At 37.7% G+C, this 14,090-nt stretch overlaps 1 protein-coding gene and 1 pseudogene across 1 annotated transcript; one reads left to right on the top strand and one right to left on the bottom strand.

Moving 5' to 3' along the window:
• Positions 1 to 4,818: 4,818 nt before the first annotated feature.
• LOC133711796 (uncharacterized) lies at positions 4,819 to 14,018 on the bottom strand (annotated as a pseudogene).
• Positions 6,984 to 8,263, top strand: LOC133708274 (uncharacterized). The gene is made up of 2 exons (XM_062133732.1): positions 6,984 to 7,408; positions 7,515 to 8,263. The coding sequence occupies exons 1-2, from the start codon at positions 7,346 to 7,348 to the stop codon at positions 7,752 to 7,754; spliced, it is 303 nt and encodes a 100-aa protein (XP_061989716.1). The 5' UTR covers positions 6,984 to 7,345; the 3' UTR covers positions 7,755 to 8,263.
• Positions 14,019 to 14,090: the final 72 nt, after the last annotated feature.

Genomic DNA, 14,090 nt, shown 5'->3' with positions numbered 1-14,090 from the left:
ACGTGCCTTAGAACACTCCATGCCTCCATTATTGGTCAGCTGTTTGTGCAATATAAACAAGTTAATTAACGCAGATTTTATTTCCACCATACTAACTACTTTCTTCAGCCTACATTTTCTTCTCACTCTACATATATTTTTTAATTTTAAGTTTACTTAGTTCACCCATTTACAGTACCCAAAATACCCTTTTCCAATGGTACGTACAAGAGTTTAACTCGAATCTTTTTCTATTTGGTTTCCTCCGCGTGTCGAATTCTTTTTATGTTTGTACTTACATGAGCATTTGCCTAAGCATAAATAGCTACAATGAGCCACGCTCATACTGCCGCCAGCGACACCAACAGGTATCGAGGGTGTGACCTATGAGGACACAGCCAAGCAGGCTATCACATGAGCTCCGGCCCATCCCGAGATCACCGCTGACGCGCCGCCACGAGCTGCGCCAAGACCACCTCGCTGAAGCATCAGAACCTAGGAACTGAAGCATATTAGTCCCACATCGAAAACAAGGAAGAGATCAGTCTCTTCCCCACCTATAAAAAGTCCACTCCTCTCTCCTCATTAATTACGCATTTACTACTTACCTACCGTTATTCTGTCAACACAAATACATTGACTAACTTAGGCATCGGAGAAGAGAAGACCGCCAACCGCGGTCTCCCTCTAACGCCCGTTGTATTTTATTTGACAGATAGCGGAAGCAATCAAGAGATCACAAGTAATGGTTCGCCCCTCAAACCAGCTTTGACCAAAGGTTCAGCTACCGCTGGATCTAAGACATTAACACTGTTAGCATAGCATGAGAACGACTGAAGATAATGAATGTTAATAACGAAAGCGTTAAGGTTTAACGATGAATGAAGAAATTAAGAATGAAGTTTAAGTACGTATTTTGTAGGATATGATAAGAAAAACGTATTGTAATTTTTAATAAGATATTGTTCTTTATTGTAATTTTATACTAGGGTATTTTAGTCTTTGAATAAATCGAAAACTTGTAGGGTGAAGAAAATAGTTAGTAGGGTGGCAATAGCCGCACCGTAGTTATTTGCGTTAACTTGTTTATATTGCACAAACAACTGGCCAATAATGGAGGCATGGAGTGTTCTAATTTCTAAGGCACGTGTATTCAATCAGACACAAGAAAGTAGTTAGTAGGGTGGCAAGCGCCGCACCCTAGTTATTTGCGTTAACTTGTTTATATTGCACATATAGCTGGCCAATAACGAAGGCATGGAGTGTTCTAATTTCTAAGGCACGTGTATTCAATCAGACACAAGAAAGAAGTTAGTAGGGTGGCAATAGCCGCACCCTAGTTATTTGCGTTAACTTGTTTATAGTGCACAAACAACTGGCCACATAATGGAGGCATGGAGTGTTCTAATTTCTAATGCACGTGTATTCAATTAGACACAAGAAAGTAGTTAGTAGGGTGCATGGTACTAGCCGCACCCTAGCTAGTTATTTGCGTTAACTTGTTTATATTGCACATACAACTGGCCAATAATGGAGGCATGGAGTGTTCTAATTTCTAAGGCACGTGTATTCAATCAGACACAAGAAAGTAGTTAGTAGGGTGACAATAGCCGCACTCTAGTTATTTGCATTAACTTGTTTATATTGCACAAATAGTTGGCCAATAATAATGGAGGAATGGAATGTTTAAAGGCACTTGTTTTCAATCAGACACAAAAAAGTAGTTAGTAGGGTGGAAATAGCCGCACCCTAGTTATTTGCGTTAACTTGTTTATATTGCACAAACAGCTGGCCAATAATGGAGGCATGGGGTGTTCTAACTTCTAAGGCAAGTGTATTCAATTAGACATAAGAAAGTAGTTAGTAGGGTGACCATAGCCGCACCCTAGTTTTTTGCATTAACTTATTTATATTGCACAAATAGCTAGCCAATAATGGAGGCATGGAGTGTTCTAAGGCACATGTATTCAATCACACACATTAATAGTGAACGCGATCTCTAGCCTCTGTTTCAGGCAGATAGGATCTTGAGCTTTAGTAATTGTCATATGAGAATAATGAGTGTTAGAAGTGGGAAGAGGCTAGAATGGGCTGGTCGTAACTTACAGGCACTGAGAAGAGCAGCTGTGGCTCTCCTGATGCCACAAAATGGATGAAAGTAGGGGCAGTAGGTAATTTCACAGTTGATGGTCGTTATGGTTAAATTGGTGGCCTCCAAGTAAATAATGTGGGGATTAATAGCCAAGTGTTTTGTTGAAGCCACGAGACGTCCCCATCTCTTCCTCTCACCAATGAAAGAAAGCTCTAGTTAATGAACAAAGTAGGGAGTTTTCCTCTTCACAGAGCACATCTAACCCAGTCTTCTACCAACCCAATTTTAATAAGCAGTCGCTACTTTATCAAACTATTCAGAAGCATAAGATAATCTACTCTAAAGTGAAATCTATTTAGTGATTATCTTTAATCTCAGTGTCTTTGAACAACAGCTTAAATTAACAGTATCCACAACAAGAAATTCCAGATAAAATCATCATGTTCATAAAGCTTACAACAATTTGGAGAGTGCTAGGCTCACACTCAAGGTGAGTGTGTGTGAGCCACACTCACTCTTAACTTGCCACGTGTGAGCAGAAAAACTCATACAAATTTTGTCTTTTATATTTCCCTTCTTACCCCTCTTTAAATTATAAAAAAACAAAAAAAAAAGACTCTAGATGCAACCCATAAAAAAAAAAACTCTAGGTGCAACCCAGATCCAATTGGGCGAGATTTCATTTTCGAAGCAACTTTGAAAACGCATTTCCAGTAATCAAATTGGTTTAAACATGCACTGAATGTAGAACATAAACCCGGAAAATATAAGCAATTCCAAAATGAAAAATCTGAAAATTCAAGCAAAGCTTATAACTTTAAGGCCAATAGGCGGCGGCTGCAGAGATAAATAATAGCCAGGCTCATCTCTTCTTCTTCTTGCAGCAAAAATGCAGCTAGCCTTATCCACTTAATTTTTTTTCTGCACACAGCACACTCAATTGCCTCTCTTCCTCTTAGCCACAGATCGCGACCAACCCATTTTTTCTATTCCCTTATCCTCTTTTCTTTCTCTCAGGTACTAGCACGGCCACCACTCCATTTCTTTTCTTTACCCACCCACCCATCACTCACTCTATCTTCTACCTTTCTCCTCTTAATTTCGTTCATTTGTATTTTCAATTCTTGGGTCTCCACAACCCCAATAGCAATTCCAACTATAATCCTAGTATCCAATCCCAGAGACGATGTCGATGGGGTGGTCGTAGGCGAATTCCGGGGTGGAGGACTCTTGGTCGTGGTTGGCGTCGACAGTGTTTTAGGCTAAGGCGGCGAGGAGACGGTTGGGGGGAAGGCGCACCCTAGAGAATAAAAAAGAGTTTGGATGAAAATCATGAAATATAAAGAGGGGTAAGAAAGGAAATATAAAATACCGAATTTGAATGAGTTTTTTTCTCACATGTGGCAAGTTAAGAGTGTGTGTGAGTCACACACACTCACCTTGAGTGTGAAGGCCTCAAATCAACTCCAACATACATAATTGAATTGAAAATAACCTCAAAAGACCCGAAACCCCCACCACAAACCACAAAGTGATTTCGACGGTGGCCGAAATCTCCTAAAATGGCAACTCATTCAAACTTGATCAAAATCAAAAACCATGTATACCAACGTGTAGAGCTCAATGAGTAAAAGAGGTTTCATATGTCAAACACGGCCAACGATAACCGGAGTCGTCGGAAAATCCTAGAACCCGCCGGAAAAAGCTTCAAGCATTTTAGCTTTGATTCTCTCTCCTCACTCCACGTATGGATGATCCATGGGCATAGTGAAGACAATGACGAGGAGAGGATTCGAACGGCACCTGTGCGCCGCCGTGGAATGGCCGGAAAACTGAGTTCCGGTTCGACCCAGTCGTCGGGTTGTCGATCCGGGTTGAAAAAGCTCGAAGCTTCTCCTCTCCTCCCTCCTGTCGATCTCATCCTAGCCTTAATCATATTTCTCATCATCACAAGGAAAATAAGATTTGTGAATATTTGTGTCGGATCTTGTAAAATTATCTACTTTAATTCAGGTTTATTTATATTGAGTTATGCATTGACGAATAGCTACCCACGATACTTTCAGCGAAGCTTTCATGGACCACCGCATCAGGACATTTGCATATCTTTTCTTTCTTAAATACAAGAACCATCTTTGACTCAGAATTCAGATAGATTATTTGGTATATGAAACAAGGTAATTAATTATCAAAGTATCCCTAGTTATGTCATCACTTTAGCTAATTGTATTTACCACCAAAACAAAGTAATTAATATTGTTTGTGTTTGTGTAAAGCATGTATCCAACAAAACCAACTTAACATTGTGGAAGGAAATATAGAGAGTAGCAACAAAACCAATTTAGGAAAGTATATATTCTTGCAAAAATTTGTGTCATTTTTCTATTAAAGATATTTTGGATACACATATTCATTAGTGACAATTCTTTAAACAAATGGCCCAATCTGTTAGAAAGACATTAGTAATCAGCGGTTAGTTCTCTATGGAAAGAGATGTTGTGATTTAGTTTAAACACAACACCCAGACATTATATAAAATGTAGTTTACTAAATTACAGACAAATATTTATTCGAACTCCATTTTTTTATTTGCTTTTTTTATTCAAACTTGAAATATTTACATGTTTGACAGGCAATCTAAGCAATAATACATGTCAAATGAATATGTAGATTTATAATCACTCATTCAAATGGAGCCTTGTTTACTTTGCGCCTTATTCTTCCTAGTAGTTCATAGTGCATAACCCTCAATATGCTGAAGGGAAACCCTTATAAGGATTGTTGAATGTGAGAGCATTACGAGGACGTGAAAACACAATCTGCAACAAAATAAAACTTATATCGGGTGGTGTGATGCAGGTGTGACATAAAATGAGTGATTGCATATAAGTGTATATTTTTATGCAAGATTAAGTGTATATTATCCAACAACAGAAATTCGGAAAATGTGTGGAGTATAAAAGTTACCTGGTAATCTCCAAGTGTATATGACTTGAAACCAACAGCGCAATAATCAAAATAATATTCCACTACAACAATACTAGGCAACAGCCACTGACCCATGCCATTGCCACATAATGAATAAACTGTGGGAATTGGGGTCATACCCACTGCTCTTCAACATGTTTGGTGCCCATATCTCTCACGTACATGCATGAAGTGTGGCTGATGTATTATTTTATATTTATTCAACTGTTCTTTCCTGGAAAGACGTATGACAGGGCCCACCACTACTACAAATTTTCCTTAAGGCTCGGTTTAGGGTGGGAACTCTATCTCATTTTATTGCTTATATATATATATACAGATCCTATCCAGAGCAGAGTTCCGCTTTGAAATTACGGAGTGAACTTCGAGTTTTGGGTCGCTTTTAGGTCGCATATCCACATCTCGACCGTTCAGTTTTTAGGTACTAGTGTATAGATCATCTCTGTAAATTTTCAGCCAAATTGATGACCGTTAAGGCATTGATAACTGCCTTAAAGCTAGTACGGTTCATGTTGGACAGATTCAGTTCGTCGATTGGTTTAAGCGAGTTAGATACCTTAACGATCATCAATTTGGCTGAAAATTTGCAGAGATGATCTATACACTAGTACCTAAAAACTGAACGATCGAGATGTGGATATGCGACCTAAAAGCGACCCAAAACTCGAAGTTCACTCCGTAATTTCAAAGCGGAACTCCGCTCTGGATAGAATATATATGTATATATGTATATGTATATGAGAAAGAGAAACCCTTTGTCTCCCTCAGACCACAAAAAAAACCCTTGTCTCCCTTGTTTCTCTCTCCGTAGCAAGAGGGCCGACTCTTTTTTCTTCTCCATCTCATCTCCATCTGAACCACCAAATTGATGGCCACTGCGATTCTTGTTTCTCTGATTCTCAGCGATTCTTTTTGTTGTCTATTCATTTATTCAATTTTTATTTCCTCTGCTTATGAATTTCTTCCTCTGGGTGGAGTTAGGGTTCGGAGGACAGAAAGAAAGTAAAGAAGCATCCGATCTGAAACCAAAATTCGGATTGCACGGGCTCTTCGTCTTCGACTGGATATGCAAATTAGTTTCTATTTCCACCAACTTGTTGATCTTCTCTCTATGTTTTTAAAGCTTCAATCTTTAAGCTTGCATGTTACAGATCTTGAATGTTTAACTCTGATGGAATTTTGTTTATGTGTTTTTGAGAAATTTGGGTATGATTTGATTTAGGATTACGGTAAATTGAAGTTTTGATTTGCTTGATTTTGGAGGAGAGAGTTGCATCGGTCGATCATTCCGAAGACGATGACAGCGAGAAAGAGGATGAGGTAATTAGCCGAATCTTTGAGTTAACATTGCAGTACATGTGCATCTTCTAAAAATGGAGTGATGGTAAGTCCTTGTCCGGTCTATATTCTGAAAAGTAGATCCTTATTGTGAATACTGCAGAACTTGGTTATCAATTGCTTTATCCAAGATCCCATTAAAGGTTAATTGGAATCTCTGTGAACACTAACGTATATTGAATCATAGTTTGTTCTATCTAACTACATAAGGGATCTTCCCAGGGCTAATAAATTGTACTATTCTTAGTTAGTAAGCTGTAAGGGAAAAGTGAATTGGTCAGTGAATCTTACTCACTGTTGTAATCTGGTTGGTTCTTGGATTGTGATTAGAACAAAATGGTTTGGAAGTATAATCATGTATTGTTTGGCTTATTTTGTTGCTTTGCGGTAGATGAGTTATCCAACCAAAATAAAGAAACATCTTTGACTTCAAATCCTGTTGCTTTGTGGCAGATGAGTTTTTTTATTTTCAATAACTATTATGTCATTGTAAGAGCAGTTTGTTTTCTAGTTTTCCTAGTTATAGATTCTTTTTTCAATTGTTGTATTGCCTCAACTAGTTTGTTATTGTTAATCATGTTATGAAGGACCTCTTTTATTCTAAGTTGTTTGATTTCATAATTACTACTGATTACCATTTGTCTTATGTAATTGCTTGGTTTTCAATTTTCACTAGCCTTGATCATGAAGTATTCTCTTATGTTCTGCTCTTAAAACATGTGAGACCTTAATCGCCATTTGCATACCCTGTACTCTACTTGTTGCAACCTTTTTTTTTTAGTGTTTCCAATTAAATAAGAAGGGCTGTTGCAGGGTGTTATTTACTTGTCCTTCATGGTACTCACATATCTCATATTGCTTTTTTCTGTTTGTTTTTCTTAATTAGATTCTTGGTTCATATGTATGTGGAAAAAATAAAATGGAGGTGTAAACCCAGACCGTTGCAAAATGTTTGAGCTTACCCATGTCCACGATAATGAAAAACCTGATGAACCGAATTCTAAAGCTATTGTAAGCATCACTTATGACTTCTTGACATATTATTTTCAAGTTCTTAAGCATACTCAGCATTGATATTGTACTTACTGTGATTAGTTGTACCAATTGTTTGATATAGGCCTTGATGAAGGACAAGATTGACAAGATGAAGACTACAAAGAGGGCATCCCAACTTCCAGAGGTTCTTAATGATTTTGAAATCAATGAAGTATATGCGTCTATGCTTGGAAAAAAGACACGTGGAGGGGTGCGAGGATTTGGCATTGGAGCCATACCTGAACAAGTTCCTGGTGTACTAGTGCAGAAGAGATGTGTTCATTTAGAGGTACAAGCAATGAGAGAACAACATGAGGCTTGAGATTGAAACGATTCGGAAGAAGAGCCAAGAAAAGGAAGATAAGCAGAAATGAACAAACAAACTCTGGCCACAAAAGATAAATTTAAAAATATGGAGATTGCAATGAAAAAACAAGCTAGAAGCTCTTATGGCTTTGTTACTTGGGGCATATGAGTCAGTCAAGTGATATGCTTGCTGCAGCTTTAAGAACGAAGGGTGGTTCTCTCCAACCATCGATGAGCCATATTCAATCTTCATATGAGTAGAACTTGGATGATGTTTACATACCACATTGCTATGAAGAATTGCAGCAGCAAGTTACCAGAAATTGAGGCACACTTCAGAGTACTTCACCTTTTGGTTAGTAACAATTGTGCTTAAGGCCTCTGTGTGTTTGTTGTTTAGGACTTAATCTATGATCTCTCTAGTATATTGGTGGTAGCTACTTGATCATGGGATAAGTGCACAGTGGCTTTTAAGTTTAGCTTCATAGGCAAATTTAGGTTTTGGATGTATATTTGTGAAGTCTGATTTAGTTTAGTAGTGTTCAACTACTATTTGGACTCTATAGTAGTTTGTGTATATCTGTCAGATATTATACCTGGAGTGGTTAATGTAATATTAAAGTATTAAATGAAGGATTCAATATGTTTTTGTAATTAAAATTTTATTCATGTGAATTTTTTTTTTGGTATTTTGAATGAAAGCCACGGACCAATTTGGTTTGTGTCCAAAATGAAAAAGGTTTAGAACAAATTCATGATTAACCAAAAAATAAAAAAGAAATTAAAATATTTAAGGGGACCCACCAGATGACCCACCACTAGGGCTGTCAATGGGTCGTGTCGGGTTGGGTTCATGTCGAGTCAAGGTATTTGTCGTGTCGCAAGATACAAACCCAAACCCAACCCATTTAATAATCGTGTCAAAAATTTAAATCCAAACCCAACCTATTTATTAAACGGGTTACCCGTTTCCAACCCGCTTAACCCATTTAATAAATAGGTCATGTCGTGTTAGACAAAATGATCATTTAAGGGTTAACAATGCGACCCATTTAACTAAAAAAATGCACAAATTGATTAAATTCACTAAAAACTCCACAAGACGAAGAATATAAATAATTATATATAATTCATAAATAATTAAATTCAATTATTATAAAACAAAATATTTCAAATTGTCTAATCCTATGATCAAATATCCCAACATCCAAAATTTCAAGAAGAAATATAGCATAATCGGGTTAAAAGGGTTCATTTCGTGTTGGCGGGTTGACCCGTGGCCAACCCATTTATTAAATGGGTCATGGCGGATTAACCCACGGCCGACCCACTTTTTAATCGTGCGGGTTTCGAGTCGTGTTATCGGGTCGTGTCAGAATTGACAGCTTTACCCACCACAATGACAAACTCATTGTAACCCACGGAAGCATAGAAACGTGACTACATCAGACCATTGCAACTGGCCTACAGCGCACTGACCCATTTAAACGTGGCTGTAATGTGGCAATGGGTCATAGACACACACATATGTGGCCTTTGGCCCAAAATTGTCACCAATAGTGCATGTGGCTATTGCCCGAAATTGTAGTGGTGTTCCCATGTCCGAAAGAAATTTTCTTCAAATCCAAGAGCAAGTATGTCACTGTAAACACAAAAGTGTAATTGCATTTTATTACAAGCTAAAAGTGTAGCAGTCATAGATATTAGATTCCATTTTATTCCATACATTCAATATGTTTACATGTAAATTAATGAAGACTTTTATTAGAGAATATAATGGATTTAATAATTTATAAGCTAGAGTTGAATGTATTGGTTAAAATAGTTGAACAAGTTCAAAATTGATCAAAATGTGGACAATATGTTGATATATAAAGCCACCAGGATCAAGTAGATGCCCTAAAGCTAGAGGACAGATAATTGCCATTAGACTAAAGACAAGACGATCTTCTTACCTCTGTCTCTCTAAGAAATTCTTTCTCCAACATCTTAGTGTTTGGTAATAATGAATTCCAATGTTTTCCATGTGCTCCACACTGCGAAATGAAATTCTCATAAATTTGATCGAAATAAAAACACTATAACAAAATGTTGGAGGTATGAGATTGTTTTCATCTCATGACAGGTCATACCAGAGTCTGGAAGAAGCGGCCATAGCTGATGTTACCCTACTTAATGAAGGTACACATGCACCAGGAAATATATACTCCTTTATGAAGTCTGAACTTCGCCTGTAGTCATCGTAGCGTTCATCCGGTGTGGATATGAACTAAAGAAAGATCAATCACCCTTAACTATTAGCAATATGTTCAAAGCCATCGTACATAGGAGTCAAATTTATTAGTCAAAATAGTTAAGCAATTTGCAGTTATAGAACTTATATTTAACCAGTATGTTATGTCTTGAAACACTACCTGGAGTATAAAAAGCCCATTTTTTGCCAGTACAGACTCACAGCAAGAAAAGAACTCATCCACAAATTCATGGCCGACATGTTCTAGCATCTCGCTGAAAAATGCAGCCACTAATCAAGAAATTTTCAGGAGTATAATGAATGGACTCAAGTTGGTAAGGGAAAAGTACTTGTTGGAGAGGAAAGATCCCACATTGGAAAAGTGACAAATAAAATATAACTTATAAGTGGGTGGATCTCACCCAATTGTACCGAGGCCTTTTGTGATTAAAACCCAACACCTAACGGGTGGTTAAGTTGGGACAGTATCGGTACAATGGTGGGCCACTGGCCACGCTTGTCGCTGTTTAACATGGTATCAGAGCGGGTCCCTCTCCAATTGCGTCTCCACGTAGGCACGTATCATGAGCCCAAATTGGGGTTCCTTGTATTGCCATTGAAATTACCAAGTGTCCAATGTGGCCATGTGGGCCTTGGATTGTATTGACCAAGTCTCCAATATGAGACTTGTGTCCCAATTTCCAATATGGGAATTGGATGAATGAATTTCACGTGCAGACCTAGAGTTAGGTTGCACGTGAGGGGGCGTGTTGGAGAGGAAAGATCCCACATTGGAAAAGTGACAAATAAAATATAACTTATAAGTGGGTGGATCTCACCCAATTGTACCGAGACCTTTTGTGATTAAAACCCAACACCTAACGGGTGGTTAAGTTGGGACAGTATCGGTACAATGGTGGGCCACTGGCCACGCTTGTCGCTGTTTAACATGGTATCAGAGCGGGTCCCTCTCCAATTGCGTCTCCACGTAGGCACGTATCATGAGCCCAAATTGGGGTTCCTTGTATTGCCATTGAAATTACCAAGTGTCCAATGTGGCCATGTGGGCCTTGGATTGTATTGACCAAGTCTCCAATATGAGACTTGTGTCCCAATTTCCAATATGGGAATTGGATGAATGAATTTCACGTGCAGACCTAGAGTTAGGTTGCACGTGAGGGGGCGTGTTGGAGAGGAAAGATCACACATTGGAAAAGTGACAAATAAAATATAACTTATAAGTGGGTGGATCTCACCCAATTGTACCGAGGCCTTTTGTGATTAAAACCCAACACCTAACGGGTGGTTAAGTTGGGACAGTATCGGTACAATGGTGGGCCACTGGCCACGCTTGTCGCTGTTTAACAGTACTCACCAAGAAATGATTCTGTCATATTTGTGGTCAGAAGGCAATTGGCGGTAGTCACACAGAAGGAACTTGATCCGGTGCTGTTATAAAGTAATTCAAATAACAAATGAAGTTTCTTGGAATAAATAAGTTTCTGAAGTTTCAAAAATTTTATACCTGAAGTGTGGAATACATCATTGTTTCGCCCATTTACAGCAAAAATAGTTCATTACTCTACAACACACAAAAAGCGAATAGTGAACTTCTGTGAACTAAAAAACCAAGTCTCATGCTAGCATGTCATTGAAATAGCTACTAAAGAAGAGTGAAATCTATTCCCATACATACAAAGTGATAATAGAGAGATTAATTTGTTGAAGTAAATCCTTTAATTTATTTCTATTCCCAGGTCATAAATTGTATACCAGATCATAATGACGAGATATGTTCCTTCGAGCCTGTGTAAGATTATTTTGCCTTAAAGCATGCTGAAAGAAATATTTGGCTGAGGCTATAGTGGCTGTGAAAAACAAAGGCTGCCACCATCCCCTACATACAACAATGTAATGAGACCTGAATTATTATTATCAGCTATATCACAATTCTATTTGAGATAATTGGCGCATTAATTGCACCTTTTCTTGTTTGATTTTGAGGCATTAGAATCTCCGTTGGCAATGAGAAGCTGAAAGAAGAAACAGTAAGGCAAAATTTTATCAAAATCTGCATGGTAAGGAGAATGATCGAGATTCCAATGTTCAATTATCTTACCATAAAAAGATTTAATTAGTAAACCTCGGTCTTTATCATCAAAAGAAATATCGCGACTGATATATGCATCTGCAATGCCTAAATCAGCCAGTGTCATTACCTGTCAAATTAAAACTTTTCCTAATCAGTGAAAGTGCATGAGGATTTAATGGTTTTTTCATATTTACAATAATCCGATATACTGTCTTCCTGAGCTTTAGTTAGAAACCTTTTCCTTTCTTTTAACTAGAATTTACATTAAGAAGTGTCAAAGTCAGTTAAAAGTATATGCATACTTTCCAGTAAAACTGAGGACTGTGAACTCTAAGAACGGATTTTAGAGAACAGTCCTTTCTGCTTCCCTCAAAGGTGAACATCGAGCCTCCTTCTTCTAATAAACTGCATGCATATAAAACGACATTCAAAATATACTAATTGTATTCATATCTGATGAAATTTATTCTAGATGATGAAAAGAAAAAAAATAGGAAAACTGCTGACATAGAAGATAGAAAAAGAGAAAACAAGTGGCACATGCAATGCAGGTAATAGTTCTATAAGCTTGTCACTTAAATGATTCAAGTTGAGCTTTCCTGTGAATAAGGGTCCAATTAAAAGGAAGTAGAGTACATTTCAAGAACATAAGTATTACTCACATTAAACATCCGGTAGATATATAATGTCTAAGAAATCTAATAACAAACAGGCGTACGTGCCGCTGTTTCCGTCATTGAAAAAGCCATATGTTTTGGGTTTCCCAACAGGGCACAACCTTTTCCAAGCATACCATGTGCTGCAGCCATTCCAGCCTGCAATTCCACTTGGCCAATTTATTAAGCTTCTTAAATCAACTAATTTACCATTTTCTTCATCAAAATGAATAATTACTGAGGAGGTCAATCACTCTTTCATATCTTATACTATAACATATTTCAGTCTGTTATACAATAATATGATCTAATTCTAATAACTAACTCCTTGAAAAATAACATACCTTTAGCCCATCCTCATGGAAGCCATAACCTGAAAAAGTGTATGATAAGTATCAGATGATTGTTAAAAGCTAAGCATAGTTTTAGCAGCATATAGGATAATATCAGCTCTGAGAAATGAAAATTGAGGTAGTTCTGAATCTCACCCTGGTATGCTCCACAAAACCAAATTCCTCTCTTTCCTTGAATATGAGGAAACTCCAGCGAAGCTTTTGATGCAGCAACAGATAGGACTGGATGGCTTGTTGACCACTTAAGCAAGGTGTGGTTTGGTGTATGATCTGGATTGAGTGTCACAAGATATGGTTGACTTGTTTCGCTGAGATTCTGCACATTCAAAAATTCCAGGAATGGTTAAGTCTTCAACCGAAGAAGGGAGCAATTTCAAAGAGTGAAGTTCCACAAATTCTTACGTACTGAACACATAAACTAACTACCTGAAGCTGATTGAGCCAGTATGTCAAACATACTTTGTTGTCACTACTTCCAAGATAGTTAAATGCACTCCATGCTGCTAGGTTTTGGGGCATTAAAGTTTTGTCACGATGAAGGAAAATATCACTGCCAATAGAATTGAACAATTATGCATTCAGTGAATTAGCCACGAGACCAAATAAGCAAATCAACTTCAGCATATACACTTTTTTTCCAAAATAAGAAAAGGTAGATAAATTAAAGCAAATGATAAGGTGCATATTATGAGTTGATTATTTTTCAGAGTACACTTCACGTGAGCAGCAAAACATAGCTTGCAAGATTACAGCCTTACAGGTACTAATTTGAAGAGGTGCAACTACTGTGCAAGTGATAATACAAAGGTATACCAGTACACATTTTGGAAGGCGCCAAGTATTCTCAGTTCATCAGATGTTGCCTGTTCCCCTAATATTCTCACGGCATCAGGGGCATGGATAGCTATTATGCATCCATTGTAAATTTCCTCAATACCATCTCCAGTAAAAACAGTGCAACCTGCTATCTCTCATGGAAACTCTATTAATACAATTGAAGAGAGGATCAGAAAAAGAG

Source organism: Rosa rugosa, chromosome 5 (genome assembly GCF_958449725.1).
Source record: "Rosa rugosa chromosome 5, drRosRugo1.1, whole genome shotgun sequence".
NCBI lineage: Eukaryota > Viridiplantae > Streptophyta > Magnoliopsida > Rosales > Rosaceae > Rosa > Rosa rugosa.
The sequence above is the reverse complement of the archived record's forward strand: the minus strand, read 5'-3'. Positions and strand labels throughout refer to the sequence as shown.